Source organism: Salvia miltiorrhiza, chromosome 7, assembly GCF_028751815.1.
Source record: "Salvia miltiorrhiza cultivar Shanhuang (shh) chromosome 7, IMPLAD_Smil_shh, whole genome shotgun sequence".
NCBI classification, from domain to species: Eukaryota; Viridiplantae; Streptophyta; class Magnoliopsida; order Lamiales; family Lamiaceae; genus Salvia; species Salvia miltiorrhiza.
The window spans coordinates 26,307,500-26,324,499 of record NC_080393.1 but is presented as its reverse complement, the minus strand read 5'-3'; the positions used below and the strand labels follow the sequence as shown (position 1 = coordinate 26,324,499).

The 17,000-nt window shown below is 35.9% G+C and overlaps 3 protein-coding genes across 3 annotated transcripts; 2 read left to right on the top strand and 1 right to left on the bottom strand.

Moving 5' to 3' along the window:
* Positions 1-293: 293 nt before the first annotated feature.
* LOC130995711 (uncharacterized) lies at positions 294-5,554 on the top strand. The gene is made up of 5 exons (XM_057921103.1): positions 294-1,170; positions 1,881-2,080; positions 2,260-2,504; positions 4,936-5,010; positions 5,083-5,554. The coding sequence occupies exons 1-3, from the start codon at positions 480-482 to the stop codon at positions 2,284-2,286; spliced, it is 918 nt and encodes a 305-aa protein (XP_057777086.1). The 5' UTR covers positions 294-479; the 3' UTR covers positions 2,287-2,504; positions 4,936-5,010; positions 5,083-5,554.
* Positions 5,555-8,862: 3,308 nt separating this feature from the next.
* Positions 8,863-11,668, top strand: LOC130995709 (thioredoxin H2-like). The gene is made up of 3 exons (XM_057921102.1): positions 8,863-11,073; positions 11,153-11,275; positions 11,346-11,668. Exons 1-3 carry the CDS (start codon positions 10,912-10,914, stop codon positions 11,475-11,477), a joined length of 417 nt encoding a protein of 138 aa, XP_057777085.1. The 5' UTR covers positions 8,863-10,911; the 3' UTR covers positions 11,478-11,668.
* LOC130995708 (uncharacterized) lies at positions 11,623-14,109 on the bottom strand. Its single transcript, XM_057921101.1, has 2 exons — positions 13,036-14,109; positions 11,623-12,289 (listed from the first exon to the last, which is right to left on the bottom strand). Exons 1-2 carry the CDS (start codon positions 13,518-13,520, stop codon positions 11,842-11,844), a joined length of 933 nt encoding a protein of 310 aa, XP_057777084.1. The 5' UTR covers positions 13,521-14,109; the 3' UTR covers positions 11,623-11,841.
* Positions 14,110-17,000: the final 2,891 nt, after the last annotated feature.

The following is a 17,000-nucleotide window of genomic DNA, read 5'->3' as shown; positions in this document are numbered from 1 at the left end:
TAAAGTGGATGGTGGGACCATTTCTATAAAAGGAAAATGGTACACTCTTTGCGAACGCCCAATATAGTAAAAATGGTCCCCTTTTGGCGAACGGAGGGAGTATAAATTTTAAAATATAAGGATATTTTGGTAAAAGTATTTACAATTAATATATTTTTATTTTTATGGTTATTATTAACCTTTGCTCAAGCAAAATGGTTATTTTAATATTTGCCTCATTTTTATTTTGCTATTTATAGCTATTAACACTATTTATTTTAAATCTCCACCTAAAAAAAATAGCTTCTCGAAAACAGTAGTTTGAGAAACTTTGTTTGTGTATTGACGAAAGGTAACGTAATTGACTCGCATTGACACCATCAGCACTCACTACGACTACTACAGCACAGCACATTCCCTCTCCTCCTCGTCTTCTCCGCCGATCACAGCCACCGACCTAAACCTAAGCTTCCATTTACTAATCCACCCCGAACACGCCTATGGCAGCGAAAGCATCATCTTCCTCCTTCGAAATCTCTGCTGACGGCCCTGTCCTCAGCCTCATCAACAAGCGCATTCGTGCTTTGCGCAAAAAGCTCAACCGCATATCACAAATGGAGGAATCTCTCTCCCGCGGAAAATCCCTCAACAGAGAGCAGCAGGAAACCCTCCGCTCGAAGTCATTCGTCGTGGCCGGCATAGACGAGTTGGAGAGACTCCGCCAGCCCCTCTTGCAGGCTGTGGATCAGGAAATTCAGATCGCTCTGGACAAAAGTGACCATTCTTTTGGAACTCAATCGGAAGACAGGGCTGCTGAGGAGGAAAACGTGGAGCGTGCCGCAACTGATGAAAGTGGTGTTGTTGCTGCTGTTGCCGATCTGCTGAAATTGCTGTATTTTGGGAGCATTTTTGATGTGAGGACCCTGTCGATGGCGCACGATAACATGTTGACGAGGACTCATGAGAGGAACTGCTGCCTCTCGTATGATTACGTGACAGATGATGAGGCTGCCGGAGATCCCTTGAAAGACTTGGATCTGGATTTGATTGCGCTGATGGGGGGTCTCTTGATTTCCCGCCCGGTGCATTCGAACATGTCGCACAAGGACTCGTTACAAATGTGTGTGGAGCGTGCAAAGATGTGGCTTACCAACTCAGACCAGCCAATTGAGCCTAATTTCAGTATCACTTGTATGAAAATTCTTGCCATAGCTCTCTAAATTCGCAAATTTCAGTTGTTTGCATTTGGATACGTGCTTTCTTTGTTGGCATACTAGCATGTTTAATGCCTTTTGCAGTTAGATGTTTGGTGAAAATCCTTGCTTTAAGAAGCTAATTGATTTTCTGAGGGGAGTAGTGAACATTGACACAGTAGAGTTTAATATTTGTTAATCTATTATAGAATTACTTGTTTTGAGAAGTTACATGCTTCTTACTGGGAGTAGTTCATCTTTAGATGGTAGACTATGATACTTTTTAAAAGTTAAGTAATCGGTTTTGCTGTTTATTGTTCACGAAAGTTCATTGCTTTGTTAAAATGGTTAGTTAATGAGTTTCCCTACTTTAGTGTGAGTCTGTTATCGTTGGTTGCTTTATTGCCATATTATAGTCCTGTCTGCAGCTTTCTGAGAAGTCCTATTAGTTGGACGTGGATTGACATTTTCAATACGACATATAGTGTCAAGGAATGTCCTTTACCAATTACAATTGTGTACTGTAACTTACTTTCACTAGAGTTTTTCTTATTCTTGTAGAGTGATTTGGTTGCTTATGCTTTTCTGGAGCTGTCTTTTTGGTTGAATATCTTTGAATTCTGAATATTGTTGCCATGAACTTCTCTAAATGTTTAAACCTTCTTTTTTTAAATCTGTATTCTTTCTCTATTCTTGGGGGTTTTTTAGACGCTGGCTTGAGGCAGAAGCTAAACAAGATTATGGCTTCGGACTACTTCACAACAACTCCAGAGATTAAGGCTCCCGTTGAAGTGGCTGCAGTTATGGGGAATTATACTTCTTTTCAGGATCTGCTGCATGGTTCTATAATTCCTCATGTTGGTTTCACTGGCCCTGTGGAAGGCTCAGCTGCAGATTCTGAGCAAGAGGTAGAATCTTACATTTATGGATCAAATAACTGTTTATGTTCTCTGTTGGCCAATAGTACGACAATAATCCTGTCTAAACAGATGGAAAGTCTTTCGATAGTATACTCTGCGGGCTTGTTGGCTGGATCTTTACACAGTGGATACTGTAATCACTCTCTCCTTTTTTGTTAATTTATTAGGTCATACAACGAGGAGGATGGTTCTAGCTTGCCTCAACTCTCCTGCCCCATTGCACTCTCAGAAAATCGAAGTTTGTTGGGTGTTGAAGTTCTAATTTGCAAGCATTTTAGACCTGGAACGTGTTTTCTGTTTTCAAGCTATGTTTCTTCTTCTTTTGGTTGGACATTTCATGCCTTTGTTTGACTTGTTTGACTTACAGACTCTGTCAGAACGAATGTGGAAGCCTTCTAGCAAAGTTTGTTAGGTAGACTTCAAAACCTTGATGTGGTGCATTTCTAGATCGTGGTAGCAGAGCTATGCATAATTGTTGAACAGGCTTGGTCATGTACTTTGCTGGTCGATGATTAACATTTAGCACCTATCATAGGGAGTTTGCTCCGTTTTGAAAACCTTTCATGCATAATCACCATTGTGAAAATTTTAATAACAGAGGAGAATTATCACTGTGGGCTGTGGCCACTACCTAAAATGTAGAACTTAAGTCTTTCCTTTTAATTCTTTTTTTTTTCTTTTGGGTGGGGCCGGGGGGGGGGGGGTGTTAGGTATCTTCATTTGCATGTGTTTGTGTAGCATCGATATAAAAAGTTAATATCGTATAATGTGCATGTGCAATTACATTGAATGCGACACAAACAACCCTCATGTTATATCTCTATCAATGCAACCGCGAGAGTAGAATAACTGAACTCAGAGTTAAGGGCTTCATGATCCAAAAGAAGAGAACCGAAACATCTTAATTCTCCAGGAACATATCATACCCTTCCACAAATTGATGCCGGCATTTAATGAAAGCCATAAGTCTGATTATTCATATACTCCTACATGTGTGACATTGATATAAGCTTAGCCAGTAACGCAATCCTCCTAATTTTTGCTGGAAAATGTCAGTGATGGCAAGTTTTGGAAAAATTGGAAGTGACTGCAACTAATTTAGACACATAAACATCTGGTTCCGTGGAGGCTGTTCCAAAATTGAAATATTTAAACCTTGGTATTTCAAGCGAAAGTTATCATTCCGTGGGCCTATTCAAAATTTTGAAGCTAGGGTTACAGGGGGAAATAGTTTGATCATAATTTCTAAGTTGAGTAAATGGCAAGGATGATAAAAGTATTTGGTATAATTATGTGCATGTCCCTCTCTTACGTTCAAAGTCTGTTCAGAGTCAGAGATCGATTTGATTGAGCCAAATGAAGAGAGTTACCTGTATCATCGTAGGTTTTTGAAAATCTTAATTTGGCCTCTTTGACATCCCATGCGATATCTGTACCCATATCCCCTTTTTCATGTATAGTTACCATATTAGCTGCAATATTGAAGTGGCCTTCTATATTCTTGTTACGAAGCCCTAATCTGAACATGAAAATTTCCTTGTGCCATTATACGTTTGCCTTTCTCTCACCTTGAAGTTTTCTTTGCCCAACACATTTTTGGAGTTTCTGTGTGAAGTATCCATACTTATTTCATCATGAACTCCATTGGCCACTGTTATCCATGTATGAACTGCTGATTCAGTTATAATGTAGCTGCTGAAGATTTTTAGATAAGTAAAAGATGATGTATTTATTTCAAAGAGCATTTATTTACCTTAGCCTTTTGGCCCAATCTTGATTTCCTATTGAAGAGAAGCTCATAAGTTAATTTCCATGTATTGCTAAAGTTCTAAAAGTAATTAGTTTGAATTAATGCTGTTGTTTGTAGTTTGCATCTACAAGTTTCTTTGGTCTTTGGTATTGCCTGGTAATTTTTTATGTTCGTATTCTTGTCATCATCCTTGGCATGACCAATTTATTTCATTTGCACAGAGTGACACTATATTCTTTATTGCTGATCAACATATATAATCACAGTTCACTTTTAATTTATAGAATTTTAGCTGATTATATTATATGACATCCTTCCATTACATGAATAAGAAATAGAATGGACCAGATAGGGACAAAAACTTAGGTGAAAGATAATTGCATCGAAATGACTTCCTTTTTAGATGTCGTCTAAATGTCAAAACGTTGATCCTCTAATCTACTGCCTTAATGGTTTTTCTTTTTTTGTTAGGCATCATGATTGTTTAATTCCATGGAAAATGCTTTGGATTTAAATAGGAAGATTGCCGTGTTCCAATTTGGACTGCTTTTATTGTTCTGTCTTGTTTCATCTGGTTTATTTTCATGAGATTGCCTACATTATTGAAATTAATGGACTATAATTTTTCTGGGTGTCATTGCTTAGGTGGCTTCTTCTTCTATTTTCTGCTGGCCTTGTTACTTTAACATATAACTATTCAACAGTATTGGTTTTCTGGTTACGTAGGAGTTTTTTAACCAATACAAGTTGTATTGTATTCGTTTCAATTGTCCCTTATACTCCTACTTGCTAACAAATACAAGTTTTGGATTCTATGTAGGTCAATCCCTATTCCCCGCCTCCAACTTAAAAAAAATGTTGTTATATGCTGTTTATTTATCATAATATTGATGGAGATTGTGTAATTCAACTTTGTAGTTGGTTGCTAGCCTAAGCCGGATGTGTATTGTTTTTCCAATAAATAGTTATATTTATATGTATTTAAGCAAGCTATCCCTCTCTTTATGCAATCTAGGAAAGAACTTAGACCTCTGTCAATGCCTTGTAATATTCTTCCATCATTTTCACAATAATGAAGCTTTCAATCTTGCAGGAGGAAGCCACAAAATAGTAATGGCCAATGGCGTGTTATGATGATGAATCTGGCCTTGCTGGAGAAGTTTTTCAGGTTCTGATTTTCTTAAAATTCTTCAAAGTAGATTATGGTCGGCTTTATTCTAAGAGAATAATTTGGTTTCAGGGAGCATCGGAGGTGGAAAGCACATTAGAACTCCATGCGCAGACAGAGCCGGGAACTGCAGTTTATCAAAACTTCAGGCAGGTGAAAATCTCAGGAGCAACGGTGTAAGAACCAAAACCCATATCAAAAGTGTCGTGGTGGGGGTGGCCACAAAGGATATGCTAACGGTAAAGGTACGGATTGCTACTACGATTACTATGGCCGCGTTCAAGCATCATCACCTTCTTAATTTAGGGTGTTGATAATTTACAATTCGGTTAGGGGGCGTTTACTTTGAGTGATAGGGTGAATAGATAAAAATAATCCAAGCTAATCTACCATTTACTTTGATCGATTGATTAATTTTGAACTTATTTGACCATCTTATCCTTTAAATACTCAAAGTAAACGCCTCCTTAGGGTGATTCATTCTTGTTGTGAACTGCATATTTGAGAAACTTATTAATTACATGAATAAATTGCCAAATGCATACGTCTGTGTGTTGCTCTGGAAATGGTAGACTGTGATCTTTTTGTATTAGACCCCTACCTTAAAATTGTAACTTATTATTTTATAACCAAATCAAGATTATTGACTTATTGTGAAAGTTAGATTCCATACTTATCCACAGCTATAAATTAAGCACACTTGACAAATCATGTGGGATCAAGATACAGGGCTCCATATTCCTTAACAGTTTCTATTGAGAAAGTGCACTGGACTTTAGTCTATTAGTTAGATGCTTTAAGTAAATCCCAAACTCACATTCACAATTAAGAGGGTGTTTGGCTAAGCGTATTTTAAAGAGCTTATAAGATGTTTCAAGAGCTTATAAGATGTAGTTTCTTAAGAGCTTATAAGTTGTCAAAGTATTTGGATAATTGAGCTTATAAGTTAAAGAGAGAATTTTAGAGAAAGAAAATCTTTATTAAATAGAGAAAATCGAAGAGAGATGAAATTAGAATAATATACGATGAAAATAAAAAAATCATAGTTGAATTATTTTTGTAAACTGAGAGTTGTCTATAAGATAATAAGAAAATAAATTGGGGTAGAACTTATTTTTTGGGAGCATATAAGCTCCATATTTTGCCAAACACTTTGGAGGAGCAGCTTTTTTGTTGTTTTAAAGAGCTTATAAACTCAGCCAAACACCCTCTAAGAGACGTCATTAGCGAGCGACAAGGCTTATCAAAAACCAATACCACTAGCTAGTTAATATTAATGGGGGACACAGCCTCTTGCCTTTAGTAAGAGCCGTTCCTTTTTCTTTTTTTTAATGGTGAAAAATTATATTAAGACCAAGTGTATATCAAATTTAATATTCGTGCTCTCTCTCATTTTTCAGAGATATATATTTATGTGCAATTATATTTGAATATTTATATATAGCATATCTTAGCTCGCGTCTAGCTTTACTTGTAAATGGAACCTCTAGAAGTTGAATTTAATACATGCCTATGTATCGAACAAATATTGAGCTTACTTGATGTACCAAATGCATACTTCAACTAAATAAAATCATCAATACCTTTGGATCTATTATATGTCATACGTTTTCACTTTTTCTATCTTTAGTATATGTCATGACTCGTGAATGTACACTCTTTAAATTACATATCAAAGGAATTCAACTGATATTAAAATGATCATGCCAAGGACCATTACTTCATACATCATGTTATATTATTACGTGTAAATCTCGTTATTGAGATCTTTTCTTCTTACTCATGAGTCATTAGATTACTTTAATAGGTATGAAAAAGATAGAAATATATAATAAATCGAAAATAACTATTCGCGCGCATGCACACTAGACACTAATGCAAGTTGTGATTTACTTTAAATTACATGCTATTAGCCTAAAACTCTAGCTTTATATACCTGCTTCGAAGTTGTCAAAGGGTATCCCGATGATAAAAAAATAATAAGTATAATGATTTGCGACTGTCAATTTATTGCATCGTTGACAAAATTTGATTTACCAAAACGAATACTTCGTTTAATGTTTGATCTCCTTTCCCTCTGATGATTGGCTATCATATGAATCAAATAAAACGATTTAGTGGATCATCATATGCTTATCTCACGTTCCGCTCAGTTAATTGAAACCTTTATGGGGCTATGAAGCTAGATACTTAAATATTTATTAAATAATATAAAGAATATTTGAAATCCCTTATTCTTAATTTTTTCTTAAATTGAATACTACCAAGTTATAGGGACTTGTATTTAAAACAAGGATCTACTCTTGACATATAGTACTAAAAAAATCTGTTATTACAATAATTTTCTCCGCCGTTAAAACTTTTAAATGACAGAAATAAGCGTCTTAATCTCGTGAGCTTAAGAGGGTGTTTGGCTGAGCTTATAAGCTCCTCAAAACAGCTTATAAGCTGTTTAAGAGCTTATATGCTCCTTCAAAGTGTTTGCCAAAATAAGCTCATCAACAACTTATAAGCTCCAAAAATAAGCTCCAAGAGCTTATAAACTCTCCAAAAAATAAGTTCCTCTACCCCAACTTATTTTTTTATAATCTCATATGCAACAATCTTTTTACAAATATTTTTCAACTATAATTCATTATTTTCATCATATATTATTTAAATTCATTTTTCTTCGATTTTTTCTCTCTAAAAAAATATTTTCTCTCTCTAGGAAAAAAATTCTCTCTCAAGCTTATAAGTTCAATTATCCAAACACTTTGACAACTTATAAGCTCTTAAAAATGACATCTTATAAGCTCTTGAAACATCTTATAAGTTCCAAGAGTTTATAAGCTCTTTAAAATAAGCTTAGCCAAACACCCTCTAAAGTCAGAAAATGCATGTTGTAGTTTTGTTTTGTCGGGAATAACGCATTTTTTAGTGATACATGAAAATTATAAAAATAAAATAAAAATGAGGTTCGTATAAGCTAGGATGAGGTGTAACATGAACAGAAGAATCAAATAAAGGTAGAAAAAGGAAGCACTAGCGGTCGCAAAACGTGTAAAAATTATTAGTAAAAAAACGTGCTTCTATTGCATGGAATCACAAAAGCAGTTGCAGTAATATAGCAAGCAGAGCCGAGACACGAAAAATATATCTATAATAATAATGGGAGTTCAATAGCAATTTTATGTATTACAAATAATTTTGATGTCGACTTTCATGGGAGTTAATTTCAGCGATTAATATTTTTTTGAAACGGATGACGAATACAAGAAAATATACGGTGATATGGCCATTTTGAACAAACAAACATAAATTCTGGCCTCAGCAGCTCCAGATCAAAGAAAGAAATTTTCCTTTAGACGGTAGACAACTACATCTCCTTAGGTGTTCATATCGATTGAAGTTGCCCCTACGGGAACATATTGTACCCTCGCCCTTAGGAATAGATTTCCACTAAATCACTTGGTTCTTCGACATTAATTTGAAAAATACAAAATTTGGTCATATTTTACGCGTTCTGCTTAAACTATCATTTTACCGACGAAATTTGGTCATATTTTACGCGTTCTGCCTAAACTATCATTTTACCCGTCGATCACGCTTATTTGTGCTGCACGAATGGTACTAGTGACCATATTAGTGTCATATACTTGTGTTAATACGTTGTCTTGCCTTATATAGATGAGTGCGGTCATATGACCATTTTGAACACTTCCCCGTAGGATTGAGATTCTCTTTTAGAGATTAGATTCCCCATTTAGAGTTTACATTCTTCATTTAGGGTTTAATCATTGAATGATACTTTTAGCACTAATATTATCATTTGTGGTAAAAGTACCAATTTACTTAGTTTTTTTTTTTTTTTTTTTTTTTTTTTTTTTATGTTGGTACTTTTGGCACTAATATTGTCATTTGTGCCAAAAGTACAAATTTACTTAATTTTTTTTTCTTCATGTTGGTACTTTTGGCACTAATAGTGTCAAATGTACCTAACCCGCGCGCAAACCCGAATTCGGTCCACCCTAATTAAGGGCAAAATAGTTCTAAGACGTAAAAAATAACCAAAATTTGTATTTTTTAAATGGATGACCAAATATTGAATTTCATTGCTCAATATGGCTATCTCACAAGTTGACTTCGAATACAATTTCAACAATAAATATGGGTTAAACATGAATAGGTAGTTATATTTTGTTTCCTTTTTTCTCTTCATATTTATAGTTTTATTTCTTTCCTAAAATTTTGAAATTGAGCTAATTATAAAATATTGGATAATATCAATTATTATTATTATTATTATTATTATTATTATTATTATTATTATTATTATTATTATTATTATGAATTCTTCTTTATTTTTTATTTCTTTTATATTCAGCTCAATATTTATATAGGTTAAATGCAAGTAATATTACCAACTTTGACCAAAATACATTTTGCCCACAAACTTTAAAAATTTAATTTTTCATCACAGACTTTCATATTTGTTCAATTTCCCACCGTTCTCATTTTCGGTGACTGTCAAATTAATGTCGCAATAATGTAAATTTACTTTTACACGTAACACTAACGTGGATTCAATATACTCTAATTAATCCTTAAAATCATAATAATCTTAAATCCCTAAATCACACGGTACCTAATCCCTAAAATCACACCTAAAGCTTCTACCTTCACTCCACGCTACTCGCTGAAAGCCATTGACTTCTCTTCACGCTCCTCGGCGACGACAACACCCTCCAAGCTGTGTTCTTCCTCTATGCGTCTTCTCTGCATTCTTCTTCCTCGAAGTTGCATTCTTCCTCTCTGCGTCTTCTTCCTCCAAGTCACGTTCTTCCTTCAAAACATCTTATATTCTTCTCGCTTGGATGAAGAAGGAAAAAACTGAAGAACGTTGTAGAACGCGAGGATGAAAAAGGAGAATGAGAAAAACATTTAGCTGCTTGCAAAACAGGTGGATGAAATGAGGAAGAAGGAGAAGAATTTTCTCTGGTTGCAAACATGAGCATAAAGAATTGTAATTTAGGGTTTTGTTTTTTTCAATTATAGGGATTTAATCACGAATGAGTACAAAACGACGTAGTTTCATACAAGAATCAAACGCTGCTATAAGTCACCAGACAACAACAAATGCGGCGCGTGCCGGCGAGCCACATCAGCGCCACATTAATTTTGAGAAGGGAAAAATGAAAACGGTGGGAAAATTAAACAAATATGAAAGTTTGTGAAATTACATATATTTAACCCTGTGTATATACTTTATTTTTCTATATTTAATAGACATTAACTTAATTATCATATGAAAAATTATAATCCCGTGTATTACTCTTGCAGAAATGCTGGTTATTCATTTAAATCACTAAATTTGAATGTCACAAGACATTTGGTTGATATATCACATATGTCGGCCCAATAAAATGCTAGTGTGTGGTCATCAAAGGTTACTTGTTGCATTTGTGGATCGTCATCTGAAGAATGAGACGAAAACTAAAGCAAGAAAGAAGCAGGTGCAGAATCAACTTTTCGAATCCAAATATGTTCTTTTCACTTTCTACACTTTTAATCTTGCGCTCAACAAAATCATCATCACTAAGGCTGGTCTTCACTCTAAATACGCGATGAGAAAAATAAAATTGTTTTCAAGGAATATTGTGATGAAGAAGTAAGTTTCAAGAAACTGTATGGTTTTGATGTTGGTTTTGTGTTAATGCATCACATCTTTCCGCAATTAGCATTAGCGGTGGAAATAACTCACGGTCCCAACAGAACATATTCGGCAACGAAGTGTGTAATAAAAAACAAGAAATCATTGCTGCATCAATCTCACTATAGCCTATAAATAGAGCATTTCTACCAATCCAAAAACATATATTACAATCACAAGCAGTGAGATATAAGAAAATCTATATCAAGATGGGAGCCAATGTTTCAACAGCTTATGACGCCCAAGGCTCGCCAAGACAGAGGTCACTGGCGCCGTCGCAGCCGCCAGCCAAGAAGGGCCAGCTCATCGCATTCCACTCCTCAGCAAAGTGGAAACTCCATTTCGAAGCAGCCAAGCAGACTTCAAAACTGGTACGTATGCATGAATATCTTTCCGCACGTAATGATTATTCTTCAATCTTCTAACGAGTTTGAATTGAGTTTCTTGAAGATCGTCGTCGACTTCACCGCCTCGTGGTGCGGGCCGTGTAAGCAGATTCTCCCTGCGATCAACGAGTTCGCCGAGAAATACGCAGACGTCGATTTCATCAAGATCGACGTCGACGAGTTAGATGTACGTATTTCATTCTTTCTTACCAATCAATTTTTTTGTAATGATGATTCGTAACGAACAATGTGAACAGGACGTGGCTGAGGAATATGGGGTTCAAGCAATGCCGACTTTCATACTAATAAAGAAAGGAAAACAAGTGGATAAGATTGTGGGGGCCAAGAAAGATGATCTTCAAAACAAGATTGAGAAACACAGATTCTAAATTTCTAATAGCTAGAATAAGCATCGATACCTTTGGACTTATTGCTGTTGAGATTTTAGTATTTTTATTGCTGCAATAATCTTGGTTCACAATCATAAACTAGTTATTGGTTTTTTCTCTATGATGAGAGATGTTGTAAAACATATGAAGAAAATAATTTCCATTTAAAAAGGCATTATTATTATGTTACAGATTTCACATTGCAGAAAGTTTTTGACAGCAGAGATAGCTGTGCTAAGATACTGGTAAATATCGAAGATAAATAAAAAACTGAAGTGGATATTTCTCCTACTATGCACAGTAGATTACCTAGTCTCCATAGGTTAAGTATATACACTTAACTAGAGTTATATAACTACTTAACTTATGCGTCCGCTCTGCCCAAAACCCTTCTCAAATCCGATTTCTGTTCTGCAGTGAGCCTCGAAGGGAATTTGATATCAAATTTGATCCTCAGTTTGCCGTTCTTGCTAGGTTCTTTAGATATCGGCATCCCTTCGTTTTGAATAACCATCTCTTGTCCCGGTTTGATGACACCGGATACTTTGAGAGGTAGATCCCTTCCGTCCAAGGTTGTTATGTTGAGAGTCTTGCATGTGAGAGCGTCTAGTAAGGAGATGCTGTGATTGATGAGTAGATCGTTTCCATCTCTCTTGAAAATCGGATGTGGCTTCTCATCAATGACAAAGATGAGGTCACCGGGGGTGGCACCGGCTTCGTGGTTCCCTTTCTCCGGAAAAGTGATCTTTGTGCCCTTCTTCCAACCAGGCTTGATGTTTATAGCCAACACCTCTTCAACAGTCACAGCTTTACTGCAACCAAACCAATCAATATAAGTTGAAATCTCAAGACTCAAAATTTGCATCATCAACTCATGATGCTCGCGCGCTAGACTAGAAAAAGCTATTTGGAATGGAGTATAATAGTTTAAAAGCACATAAAAGAAGCAACATTTGTTAGTTGAAACAGGGCATCGGGAAAAACTTGGAAACATGTTGAAAAGCAGAGTTGTGAAACCTGTATCTACTGCCAACAAAAGCTTATTACAGCTACAAGGCGTAGAATAAATGCTACTTATAGAAGAAGGGTAAGTATTCCACCATCAAAATGCATACTAGTCATAGTTTCAAGGGGAACTACTCGTGCAAAGCCACATACAACCACCAAAACTTTTTGATTCTCTATTACAGCATGAATTCTGCATCATCAGATTAACTTAAGGCCCCTCCTCTATTAAGCTAAAGAACGAAAGATTCAAGTAAGACAGAAGCAGTCAAATTTTCTTCCACACAAATCATACCAAATTGTATTCCAAATATATAAGGTGCAAGCATTCAGCTCCCACACAAAGATCTAACCTAAAAGACAGAATTAGATTCTTTACTCAAGTTACTAACCAACAGGTAGAAATGAGAAGTCATCAAAGACGAAACTATCTCAATTCCTGCGGTGAACACCTACCTTAGCTTATACAATTGTCTGAAACCAAAATCAAATATATCAATTCACACACAAAGCGAATCAGAATTTATGAAAGAAAACAGGCAAATGTATCTACCCAGACTCATCAAGCACGACTCTTGCTATCTGCATCTTCCTTCTCGATCCCTTATACAGCTCCTCCAAGCTACACGACAGCTTAGTCTCCATGGACGCCGCCTTCTTCAACCTTCCGCCGCTCTTCCCCTGCCCAACATCGGACCCCCAAAAAAACTCCTCAAAAATAACCTCCGGATCCCTAGGGCTAAACTTAAATCGCCGACCCCCTCCGGCGTCCCTCTCCTTCGAACTCGGCGGCGGCGGCGGATAAACACTGGATTTCAGCCCTTCCTCACCGTACACATCGTAGATCTGCCGCTTCTGCGGATCGCTCAGCACATCGTACGCCTCGCTAATCTGCTTGAATTTCGCCTCCGCTTCCTTAGTGTTCACCGCATTCTTGTCCGGATGCCACTTCATCGCCAATTTCTTGTACGATTTCTTCAAATCCTCTTCAGCTGCATTCCTCGAAACCTTCAGAATATTGTAATAATCGACACCCATTTCTCACGGAAAAGAAAAAAGGTTTTATTCCTTTCTTTTCTGCAACAAAGCTTTATTGAATCGAAAAGAAGCGGTGGAATGCTAATAAGCTGAGTATATAAGTAATGGGAGAGGATTTGTATAGGGTTCTGGAGAGAGAGTTCCGACGAGTAAGGACGGTCGTCAACGTTGGATGCGCAGGGTAGCCGAATGGCGGGTGATGCGCTAAGGTGCGCGCAAGTAGCGATATGTTTAACGACTTGTGACAGGCGAGGAGAAGATACTCACGTACACAACGGAAGAAAGCGATGATCTGGAGGTAGAGGCAAAGCCGTGTTTGGGAATGTCGACTTTTACAATTACTTCATCATATAATAGTACAATACTAGCATAAGAATTTAAGAAATTTGATGAAAACAAGAAAGCTGTTCCTTTCTTTCTTCTTTCTTTTTAAACACAAAAAGCATTAACGTTTTATCTGCCTAATTACATTTCCTGGGTTTTCTTATTTATTCGAAGATGTAACTTACCAGCAGTTTTTAAGGCTTTTGCAGTAATTTTTATTATGAATGATAAAAAAAAGATGCTGATCTTCATTTATAATTTAGAACTTAATGGCCACAAATATGTGTGCTTGTGCCCTACAACTTGAAGCGTGCGAAACAATTGGAGTGTAATTGAACTAAGGAATTTGAGAGAAAAAGATCAGACATAAGAATATTATTCTACGCGATTATTTTAGAGTTAATTATAGTTTATAGTCTAACTTTTTTGTAAATTTAGTTTATAATCTTAATCTTAACTTATTTTTTTATGCATTTTAAATTGTGAAGAATTGTTTCATCATAATCACAACAACATTGAATTTGTGGTTGTAGTTGTTGTTTGTTGAAATTATATCTAAAACAATTATCAATTGCTATAAAATAAGAGCATAATGTATTTTATACTAAAGGTCGTTTTCAACGATAAGTAGTCTATCGTCATTGAATCATTAGTGTAGTTGAAATCACGCTTGAAAATTTATATCGTTGTACGATACAAATTTTCAAGCATGATTTTGATCACATTGGTAATCCAATTGCAATGGACTATCTATCGTTGGAAACCCCTTTTTTTACTGTAGAATATATTATGCTTTGATCTTATTGTGACCGTTTTAGGTATAATTTTGGCGAAGAATAACTATTATCACAAATCGACAAGCTATAGTTAAATAAGTTTTCAAATTTTAAGATATATAAAAAATAAATTAAAATTGAGACTATAAATTGAAATTTGTTAAAAGTTCAAGCTATAAATTATAATCAACTCATAACTATGAAAGGATTAAAAAAAAAAAGATTACTTAAATCATTATAAACTTTAAAAATTAGATAATGTTAGTTCACTCATTATTCAATTGTGGATTTTGAGATCCCATTAATTTTGATTATTCAGTTACGATTTCAAAGTCCAATTTGTAACCGTGAGCAGCAAATGGAGGCGCGTAGAGAATGGGGAAAGTGAGCGCTTAGCGTCGGTTGGTGGCAGGTTGGGGTAAAACGACACCGTCGGTTTTGTCGCGTTCGATGCGTGTGGTTCGTTAGTCGGAGTTGCGTGGGCCTCCCAGATATATGGCCCATTTTGGGAGTTAATTAATGGGCTTAATTTAATAGGGAGACGACCCAATTGCAGTAATCATAATGCTTGTGGGGGGGCCCCCGCCTCACACTTGGACGCTTCCATGCAACACAAACATCCTATCTTTCATCATTGAGTTGAAAGTTGAAACATCCTATCTTTCATAATTGTATTGTCATTTGTGATCGTTTCGTCATCTCAACTAACTTGTATTATTCTATACTGAGTAGCTTATTTATTTTTTTTAAATTATTTGAGGATGTGAGTTGTTTGATTTAGTTTGTCATAATTTTCTGGTGAGAGTTCTGTTCGACATGCTTGATGTTGGCAACAGGCATAAACTTGCACAATTTGTTTACAATTTACAAGAAAAAATAAATTTTTAATTTTCTCATTTAATTGGCTTTATTATATTGTACACTTGGGTAAATCTTGATTTTTAAAATTCCTTGCTCCATAATAATAATAATGATGATAATAAAAATACAACTTGTTCATTCTTATGAACAAACAAATAATTACGCATTTGGTTTGGTGGATGTAATAGATAAAACTGATAAGATTAATAAGATTGGAGGAGTGATTAAATAATCCACCAAGCTTTGGGGTGATAAAGTAACTCAATTAGATGATTAAATGCATGTCGAATTATCAATCACAAATTCAATCATGTAACACTACAAAAAAATCGTTGATTACCGACGGCGAAATGCCGTCGGTAACAAAAGACGGCCGCCGGTAAACGGTGTTACCGGCGGCGATGCCGGCGGCAAGATGCCGCCGCTAAACGGTTTGTCGGCAACGACAATAACGGCGGCGAACGGCCGCCGTCGGCAGTTAACGGCGGCGATGCCGCCGGAATTATCGCCGTTAAACGGCGGAGCTATGCCGGAGAATTAGCGGCGGCAACCACCGCCGCTAAGTACCGAGGGCGTGTTTGCCGTCGGTAGAGAGCCACCGGAGTCCGACGGACCCTGCCGGAAAACTAGCGACGGCGTTTACCGCCGCTAAGTGGCGGCGGCAGAACGCCGTCGGTAACAAGCCACCGCCGTCCGGTGGTTCTTTGCCGGAGGGGGGCCGGGTATTTACCGAGGGCAAAACGCCGTCGGTAATTACCGACGGCGTTTTGCCCTCGGTAATTTTTTTAGTTTTATTTTTTATTTATTTTATTTTATTTTATTTATTTATTTATTTATTTTATTGTATATCCACAATTTATTTCCGTATTTATACGGTATTGCATACTTTAGACGAACTTCCCAGTCGGTGACCCGACTTCCCAGTGGGTCACCCATCTTGCTTGTGCTCTGTGTCAAGCACGCTTAACTTTGAAATTCTTTTCGAGTGGTCACCAGTACAGAACACTCGTATTATTGATATATCTACATCTATTAATTCATTTAAATGCTATATACTCACTCATATAATTATAATCTTTGAATATGTGGAGATAATACCTGAAATATGTTGTTAATTAGTGATCGAGTTCGTTTCGGTCCTTATTTTTATCGTCGGTAAAATATTTAATTAATATTTAATTATTAATTAATTAATTAATTAATTAATTTTTTTTTTAACATTAATACACCAAAAGTGTTTTAATTTGGTTATTATAATGTGATTTGAATTTATTTGTTTATGTTAAATGCAATCATCATCATCATTGCCATAAATATATAAAACATATATAGTTTTAATAATTAAAGCACTTGAAATATATAGTTCAATACAACATAAATTTGAAAAGAAAATGCAAATGTAATTTTGTTTGAAAACATAAATATATAGTTTTAATAATTCTAAGCATCATCATCATCATCATCGGCATCAGGGGGTGGAGGTGGCTGAGCATTATACATCCTCATAAACGCCTCCAAT

Excerpts from the sequence above, each read along its gene's own strand:
- LOC130995711 (XM_057921103.1), top strand. The coding sequence starts at position 480 with ATGGCAGCGAAAGCATCATCTTCCTCCTTCGAAATCTCTGCTGACGGC. Across the intron at positions 1,171-1,880 it reads GCCTAATTTCAGTATCACTT|ACGCTGGCTTGAGGCAGAAG; the intron begins GTATGAAAATTC and ends GGGGTTTTTTAG. Across the intron at positions 2,081-2,259 it reads CTGCAGATTCTGAGCAAGAG|GTCATACAACGAGGAGGATG; the intron begins GTAGAATCTTAC and ends TTAATTTATTAG.
- LOC130995709 (XM_057921102.1), top strand. The coding sequence starts at position 10,912 with ATGGGAGCCAATGTTTCAACAGCTTATGACGCCCAAGGCTCGCCAAGA. Across the intron at positions 11,074-11,152 it reads CCAAGCAGACTTCAAAACTG|ATCGTCGTCGACTTCACCGC; the intron begins GTACGTATGCAT and ends AGTTTCTTGAAG. Across the intron at positions 11,276-11,345 it reads TCGACGTCGACGAGTTAGAT|GACGTGGCTGAGGAATATGG; the intron begins GTACGTATTTCA and ends CAATGTGAACAG.
- LOC130995708 (XM_057921101.1), bottom strand. The coding sequence starts at position 13,520 with ATGGGTGTCGATTATTACAATATTCTGAAGGTTTCGAGGAATGCAGCT. Across the intron at positions 12,290-13,035 it reads GTCGTGCTTGATGAGTCTGG|TAAAGCTGTGACTGTTGAAG; the intron begins GTAGATACATTT and ends GTTTGGTTGCAG.